The sequence below is a fragment of the Coffea arabica genome, chromosome 8e (genome assembly GCF_036785885.1).
Source record: "Coffea arabica cultivar ET-39 chromosome 8e, Coffea Arabica ET-39 HiFi, whole genome shotgun sequence".
In the NCBI taxonomy this organism is placed as follows: Eukaryota; Viridiplantae; Streptophyta; class Magnoliopsida; order Gentianales; family Rubiaceae; genus Coffea; species Coffea arabica.
Genome location: NC_092324.1, coordinates 50,320,573 through 50,329,777, shown reverse-complemented (window position 1 = coordinate 50,329,777; position 9,205 = coordinate 50,320,573). Strand labels below are relative to the sequence as shown.

The window sequence follows — 9,205 nt, the reverse complement described above, 5'->3', positions numbered from 1 at the left end:
AATCACTTTCTTATTCATTTGTTGTTGTTTAATGAATGCAGTTGAACTCCAATGCTGCAGGTATAGTTTATTCCCACAGTCCCGGAGTAACAATGAAAGCTCCAGAATCATACCTAGATGAGAGATACAGAGAGGACTTATCTGCAAATTTTCACCTTGCACAAGGACTGCCTCCAGCACCATTTACTTGGAGGGGTAATATGTGCATTAACTTATCTATGTTACAGAGGGTTGCAGGCCACCACAAGCATTCAACTGGCATTGACAATGTGCAGCTCCATGGAGATGGGAACCAATATGCTAGTTTAGGGAATTGAAATGCCAAGAACAAATAGAGTTACTTTTGGCGTTAGGGAATTAACAGATTGCTTTTGGTGTTAGGGAATTACTTTTGGAATTTGCTACTGGTGCTTAACGATGAGCAGTTTTTGATAGTACTAACAACAACCTGCTCTATATTTGTAAATGGTGACTATTTTTAGTAGTAACAGCTTACTCTTTTTTATTCGTGTATGGCTAAGCTTGCCTTTTTGTCTATGAAATGCCCTGGTTGGTACCATGTTATAATGAACTTGATAACAGGGGACAATAGGGGACAATTTACAGGAACTATTGTATATAAATGCTGAGACATACTTCAGTTATAAATAGACTTCTAAAAGGATCATTGAAATACATCAATTTTACTTGTTAGGGACACTTAAATCCCAGGTTGGTACAAGGGTACACTTAGGCTCCACTAATAATGCATTACATCCCAAAGTAAAAGCTGATACTGCAATTTACATAACCAGCAAAAACACTCATCCATTGCAGTATTGCAGTATCAACACCAGAACCAACTGATGTACATAGTTCACTACACCAACCTATTCCGAATACCTACAACTACGAAACTTGGATAACCTACTCCTTAATGACCTTTGATCCCAGCATTAGGCAAAAATAATAATTTCCCACATCATAGGGCAGCTTCTTCTCCAACTTCAATTTTCACCTTTTGCCCCAGATTTGAAGAAAAAGAGCCACAGGAGAATGACACCCCAATGAAGCATCAGGTACATCTTCAACCTCCTCGCATTTCCTTGCTGTACCTTGGCCATCTCTTTCCACGACTCAACCTCGGCTGCAATCTTGTTCTTGGACCGTAACAGTCCAGGTATTATTTCTTTAGACCTTTGACACATCTCAGGATCAACCCAGTCCCAATATCTACAGCCTCCCGATTCCTATTTTCATACCACAATATCATCAAACAACTCACAAAACCACCTAAATTCCAACAGTAAGCCAAATTACAAAAACATCTTGTTCATTACCTTATACTGAGGACATCGCACAAATCGTCTTCCTGGGTTTGTGTCTGTCCATGATGTCATCTGTAGTGTTTGTCTTCCACAATTACAAGTTTCTCTGACCATCTGCCTTGTTTTGCCGTAGCGTGCTTCTTTTTCTTCTTTCTTCGTTCTTCCCTTCCCCGTTGATGAGTCCCAATTTGTTCTCATTTTGATTAGGGCACATCCGACCCTTTTTATGATATGGATTTGGATCGGGTCATGTAAACACAATACAGGTATTACTCATATGGCGGGAAACTTTCCCTCTCTTGGCTCATTTTATTTTCTTTTTTTTATGGAAAATTTCATCTATGCCCTTCGGTTAACAGAGCGTGTTTGCACGCTCTAGGAAAACTGACGACACCTCAGATTCTGTCAAAATATTTCCTTAAGTGAGACGGTATTTTTTGTTTAGGGACTTAAGTGTCCCATTTTGAAGTTTAGGGAGTTAAGTGGGATTCAGGGAATAGTTTGAGGGGTCCAAGTGGAATTAACCCAAATAATAATAATAATAAATCTCGTGCACAACTTTCACGAAAAAAATTCTCACATCAATCATACAAGTTATCGCACCTACGACAATGTTAGTGTGAATGATTGAGTGGCTGACATCAACAAAAATGTTGAATGGAAGATTGATGTTAGCCAGGCAGCAGCAGCAGCAGCAGCAGCAGCAGCCGCAGCCTTCGCATCCCAAATCGTGGTCTGGATGAGTAACAGCCGTGTGCCCCCCCACCACCAAGCGCCAACTTCTGGCTGTAGTCAACCAAAAAGTAAGTGAAAAATTATGACATGGTCTCCTCAATCTAAGACCAAGAAAAAACAAAAGCATCCCTACCCTACCCCTTTACTTATTTAAGTCCAGCACTGCATTCATTCATCCCCTTGTCAACTGGTAAGAATCAAATCGTGGCCCACATCCCTGTAAAATAAAAAAGTATCCATCTTTCTTTCTTTCATACTGTTTGACTCTCCAACTTTTGCAGCATAACTAGTGCCACGTCATACTAAATCCCACGTGCTAACGTTTTAAACCCGGCATCAGTACTATACTGCCATAATAACGTGTTCGTGTCTATATCGTAGCCACGTTGTTATACCCCAAAAATACCCATACTATAAAAACACTTCTCTCCCCCAGTTTCCTCTTATAGCAAGCAAACGAGAACTAAAAGGGCTTTCCTCCGATAACGAAAACAACTATTGTGAGTTAGCTAAACAACCGAAAGTCTTAGGTTTCAAGAACTCAGATATCTGCTAAACATGGATGCCTCCAGCTCGTGCTCTGATCCACACCCATTTGGTTCGTTGTCCGATGTTTCTCCCACGACAGCCCAAAGAGCCATAAATTCCGACGAGGAGATTATTTTGTCGTCGAGCAGGCCGAAGAAGCGAGCTGGGAGGAAGAAGTTCAAGGAGACGAGACACCCGGTTTACAGGGGCATAAGGAGGAGAAGATGGAATTCCAACAAGTGGGTTTGCGAGCTACGCGAGCCCAACAAGCAATCGAGAATATGGCTAGGAACGTATCCTACTGCGGAGATGGCGGCTCGAGCTTACGATGTTGCTGCATTGGCGTTAAGGGGTCATTTGGCTTGCTTGAACTTTGCTGACTCCGTCTGGCGTTTGCCCGTCCCGGCGTCCAGGGATGCCAAGGACATCCGTAAAGCGGCAGCCGAGGCGGCGGAAATGTTCAGGTCCCAAGAAGAATGTGATAATAGCAATTCTGAGGCTTCGGCCAGCGGAAGCGGGAGCGAGTCTGGAGATCATCATCATCATCATCAAGTAGGAGAAGAAATCGGGGATATCCAACACGACAACAATGAAGTAAGCAGCTTTGGTCACGGGGAGGCGTTGCAGAAGAATGGTGAGGAAAGTACGAGTTCGATGTTTATGGACGATGAAGCTCTGTTTGACATGCATGGGTTGATGGTAAACATGGCAGAAGGGCTTTTGCTGTCTCCACCTCATTGCTTAGGAGAGAGTTATAGTTTTGATGAGGTGGAAAGTGATGCTGAAGTGCCATTGTGGAGTTATACATTTTAATTTGAGTTGTAATCTTACCCCAAAAAAAAAAAAAAAAAAAAAGTAGTACTATTGATTATTGCTCCTTGGCGTCAAAAGTCTCAAAGACAGCCCAGCAGCTTCCTGTATGATGTAGAGTGAGTGATTGGAACATTTGATTTGTTTTACTATTGGTCAAGGAATTGTGGGAATTATTGAGATATCCCACGACCATTTAGGAGAATAGCTTCATTAACATATATATATCTCTTAGTCTTAGGTACCCCTGTTTTTCACTTTTTTGAGTAAAAAAGAGTTCCCTTTTCAGCATGTACCAATTACAATTTGAAAGCATACAAGAAGAGGTAGCTAATTGTAGGACTATAGTACTTTTTTTTATGTATATATATATATTGGTCATCCAAGAAAAATGTTGTGTGTTAGAGCTTTCCATCAACAGAAGCTTCTGTAGAAAATACGTACTTTGACCATATTTCACATTCTTTTTTGTTTAAAGACGGAATGAAGACAGCGCTTCAAGTTTGATGCGGGCAATTATCCACTTAATATGAGGTTAATTATGCTTCTTTTTCTTTATTGGTCAAAAGTTGACGCGACTTTTAATTTTAACACACAGTTAAACGTTTTAGGGAAACATACCAAAAAACAAAAGAAAAAAACAAGGAAGAAGAAGTTTTAGGAAGAAATTGCTTTCTTAAACTTTAGGGGCCAATTTGACAAATTATAGAGATTTTGTGGACTATTTCAACAATTTTCTGAATCTTTTATTAATTACAACAATAAAATATCGTGGCTAGAGTGCAGAAAACAGCTGGGGGATGACAACGGCCACCCGCGTGAGTAGAGTGTTGAGTGTGTTGGTGTCGTATGGGCTGAGCTAAGCCAGAATTGGCTTTATTAGAACTGGTATTGTCTTTGACTTTCTTTCTCAATGGTCAGCGCCCAAATTCGATGTATTTCAGCAAGTCAGACACTGTCGGTCCATTAAATTCTCGCAGGACCCAAACTCCTAGTTGCCCATGTCAAAGCCCAAGAATACTATTGGCTCACGGCTCTGGACTTCTGCTTTGTCTTTTGTTGGAGACTCTCCTAACGGGATTTGCAGAAGCCAGTGATGGCAGCAGGGCTGGTTTGGAATCCGCCGCCCCCATTCTCCCCTTCCCCTGACCGCCACAGGGGAAGAAACCACAGTACACCACAAGAACTTTTCACAATAGGAAAATAGGAAATGCTGCTGCTACTTCAAATCTTTAAAGGGTTGTATGAGTATAACAATGCATACAAGTAATAACCAATAAAGCAAGTATAATTTTTTTTCAGTAAAATGCCTGTTACATGTTTCAATGAAACAGATCAAGGATATATGGAAACTTATACTACAATAACTTTATCAGATTGTCATGGGCTGAAGCTTGATTTAATTAACTAAGATTACATTTAGCTAAGATTACCTTAAGATTATATATATAGTAATAACTTATTAATTACAGCTAATTACGAAGATTACAATTAGTGCAATTGTCATGAGCTGCACTAGCTTGATTTGATTATTATGCTTTGATGTATAATGATTAGAGTATATAAGTTACATGTATAATTTTTTATATTAAATTTAATTTATACAGGAGACAGGACAGGGGCATCCTCCCCTGCAGCCCACCCTACTTAGATGGGAGGAGGGGGAGAGGAGGAGAAAAATTCCCCCACCCTGCTCTATCAGCCTCCGAGGGGTAGGTGCTCGCGGACAACTGCCCCGTTATCATCTCTATTCTGTACTTGATCTTGAGTCTCGAGGGCACCTGTGATTTGCAATTGCAGGGTGTTATTAATGACATATAATTTGGATCATATCAATACAGTTCAATTTGAATCGCTCATTTTGAAATTTAAAAATTTTTAAAATGACTAATCTAGATTGGACCAAACTAATGTGACTCCATCAAGACCATAAATAATATTGTGTGATTGCAGATGCAACAACCGCACATGTCCCACAAGTGTGTCACGCCACTCTATCTCAATTTAGTGGATTTACCCTCTCCGATTATCCTTGATTCTTTCTGAAGAAATAACAAGACGAGAGTTCAAGATCTTTCTAAAATTGTTTTTGATATCGCTTTATGAATTCCTTGTTTTAGACTTTAAGCTCGTTAGGACAGTCAATTTTCTCTTTAGTTTCTTTACAACATTATGGGTGGAAAGCTAACTAGAGGACTAGACTCTAAACAGTTTCCAATACTTTACATGTGTTGCCTCAGAAATAATCAGTTTTCTTTTTTGTTATCCCCCACCCCAGAAGAAAAACTAAGAAAAAGGGTAATAGATGAAAACTATACTATTTTTTTTTCAGACACACAGGGGGTATTCGGTCTTTGGCCCGACTAATCCCCGTGGCCCGAGAGGGGAGCTAACTCAGGGAGGGCTGATAAAAACTATACTAAGCCCCGGCAAGCTAGGAACAATTGCAATCGCGACGGCGCGTCTACAAGGTACCAGCAAGAAAGGAGGTCTTTATTGTTGAGCTCCATGAGACCAAATCTAAAGCAATAGAATTCAACTCCTTGAGATGGAGTCGAAAGGAGCTGCTCTGCAAAGAAAGCAACTCATTTAATCTCCTGGGACTATTACTAGTGATGGGCAGTTATCCTCTGAGTGTCCTTACAAGCAATGAGACGAGTCCCTTGACTTGAATCATACCAATAATGTTACATAGATAGTAAACGTGGAACATTCCCATGGTTTAACCGGTCGTCTTAATGATTAATTTCCATCTAATTTGGGAACATAAACGAAAACATGTTTGGTAATGCTCAACATTTACACTTCAGACAAATTCTGAAACATCTCATGAATTTTAAAGAGTGTAGGCAACTAATTTACTTTACGACATTTGAAAAGATCTAATCTGTATATCGTACTCCAGTGGAATCTTGACAAATGCTACGTTGGGATGCTAAGTGTTTGGTTATGCCACGGTGGGCATGCACTTATCTATTATCCGTATTGAAGATTTTATTTGTACAGATACTTTATTTTTGGGGTACAAAAAGCTTCCCCATAGTTTTAAATATGGGCTAATATTTATTGGATTAACTTTTTATGCACTGATAGTATAGTAATTTTTTTTACACTAACAATTTTAGATGCACGTCACATATGCATCATTTGAATTCATATTATATAGTATGATTTAAGCTATACAAAAAAATTATACATTACAATGTATACAAAATTATTCATATGTATTTTCATTTTTCTACTCTCACAAGTCACCGGTCACAATAACCACATCTAAGCATGTCAATGAGTAGGATTTAAATTGAATCCCTTTAATTCAGATCCAAATTCATTAAATTTAGTTAGACTCGTACCAAAATTGGGACCTACACCCTTATGGATTTGAAAAAGTAAATCCATATCCATACTCTCATAGATTTGAAAAAGCAAACCCTTATCCAGACCCCTCTTGGATTTAGATATCCAATAGGTATCCGTCGATATTTTTATGAACATACAATAAAGAGCTAAAGTAAAAATATATTAAAAATATATAGAATTAAAAAATAACATAAATATCATCCAATTTTTGTTCTCAAATAATAAAATTAACATTCAAGAAGTTGAATGTAATAAAAAGATGGGATTAGGTGATATTTTCTTAGGTTAAAAGTATATTGTTTATTTTAACAATCATGAAATCTTATTATATTTGATCCAATGGCCATAGAATATTCGATTATTTTATCCGACCAATTGACATGCCTTTTTTTTTATATAGAAAAGATCATTTCATTTGATAAATATGCAATAATGATAGAAAATACATCAAACAAACATGACACAAATATATATAGATTTGAAATCTAAGAAATCAATACAAATAAAGATAACATTGATGTTTCTACACATGTTCCATTGGGATGAATCATTGTAATCCAATACATCTGTGCATGTCTTCCGATAGTTAGGTCTGGTTAAAGTTCAAAAAGAAATTTAGATATGACAATAATGGAGAAATTGCATATCTGAGAAATTGAATTCTAAATCTACAAAATCTCAAATTTCACAAAAAAGGATAAAAACTAAAATAACTCTCACAAGGAAAAATTTAAGAAAAAATAAAACTCTCACTGGAACAATTTAACAGTGAAGAAACTCTCACCATGAGATTTTAAAAGAGAAGAATCTACCGCTAAGAAACTTTAAAGAGAGAATTTATTCAAATAAGAGAAACTAAAAATTAGAAAGAGTGCTCCCTTTTATGAAGAAAGATCAGATTTGATATCTCTCCCATGGAAAAGATGAAGGGCATTTTTATTAGAGAGTTTTAGGGAGGAGGAGTAGGAAAGAGTTTTAGAAAAAAGAAGTTCAAGTGACCATATCCTTCTGGTGCTACCGTGCTAGTAAGATCTCAAGATGATTTAGACAAACATTTGCCACTTATTACACGGAAATTTGGGAATTTTAATTTTTTTGTTTTAATTCCCTTATGTTTGCAATCTTTTATAACCTTTCGCTCTATTTTGGGGCAGGGCACCTAATCCCTTTCGACAAGCAACGAATATGTAGCAACTCTAATCCTTATTTAATTTCTTTATAAGCTGTAGCTTTTACTGTCTCATATTTTTTGTACACCTACATACTATAGATCGCTATAGATCGCAGGGGCTGGAATCCCCAATTATTGGTTTTATTGTCCTGTTGTTGATCATAATCGTTATCAATTATCGACAACATCAAATCAAAACGGTTGTACCAACCTGTCGGGGAGAAAACCACCTTCCCCCCCCCCCCCCGGCTCTTATGTTTATTAACGCTTTCGGCCACGGGCTGTCCTTTTCTACAACTCCCAAAACCAATCCTAACCATTAATGATCATCACCCTTTTACTTCTTTCCTATTATCATGAATAGGGTATAAAACCCAACCTTCCATCCGTATTAAATTGAGTTCATAAGTATTAAATTGAGTTAAATTGAGACACTGCAACCATATGATGGCTACTCTAATAGAAGATATCCAGTTCATTAGTAATCAGTTTCATAAGTGTTCTTTCTCGTTTGCTAATGCAGGGAAAGTAGGCAGTATTAAATTGAGCTTGCATGCTCTAACCATCTGGATAGATGAAGAATGGGTAAATCTCATTCTTAGGTGCTAGGCACCAAGTTTTTGGAGGACGTCTGTCCTTTTCTCTGGACCTTTGTCCAATTATTGTACAGTTTAAAGTGCTTATATATGAAAAAAGCTATCGTTTCGACAAAAAAAAAAAAAAAAAGTATAAAACCCAACCTTCCATCCGTATGCTTACACCTTGGCCAACTTCTTCAATCTTCATCCTTCAGCCTGTGTCGGAATTCACTACGTTTTTTTTTCTTTAATTCTATTTCCTTGGAAGTCAGGAAGAAAGATGCTGGCATCGGATTGTCAACCTTTCTGAAGTTCCAATGATCATAAATGCTCACGTTATCATCCCTGCCACCGCCCCCCCCCCCCCCAACCCGAGTTTACATGCAAAATTGCAAATGCAGAATGAAAATGTTTGCAGGCACAAATATACTTCAGATAAGAAGTCATAATTAAGTCTGGTGATTTTTATAAAATCCCCGCATAGAAATAACCGATATTTAACGTTAAAAGTTTACATCCGCGCTCGGCCGAGCTTTTGTTTCTCATTCTCGGTTCTCCAGACGCTGGATTTGTGGACGCCAAGAACAGTCTCTTTGCTCAAACACTTCAAACTGGTGACTTTGTTTGTGTTTCCTAAGGGACTTGTTCACTTTCCAGTACAACAGTGATTTGAACAAATCAGCTTTAGCAATTTCTTCATTTGGCAGTGCAAATGC

General features: G+C 38.0%; 1 protein-coding gene across 1 annotated transcript; it reads left to right on the top strand.

Annotated features, from left to right (window-relative positions):
• The first annotated feature begins 2,504 nt into the window (after positions 1-2,504).
• Positions 2,505-3,784, top strand: LOC113704996 (dehydration-responsive element-binding protein 1A-like). Its single transcript, XM_072061888.1, has one exon. The coding sequence runs from the start codon at positions 2,601-2,603 to the stop codon at positions 3,381-3,383; it is 783 nt and encodes a 260-aa protein (XP_071917989.1). The 5' UTR covers positions 2,505-2,600; the 3' UTR covers positions 3,384-3,784.
• Positions 3,785-9,205: the final 5,421 nt, after the last annotated feature.

Coding starts and splice junctions, on each gene's coding strand:
- LOC113704996 (XM_072061888.1), top strand. CDS start 2,601: ATGGATGCCTCCAGCTCGTGCTCTGATCCACACCCATTTGGTTCGTTG.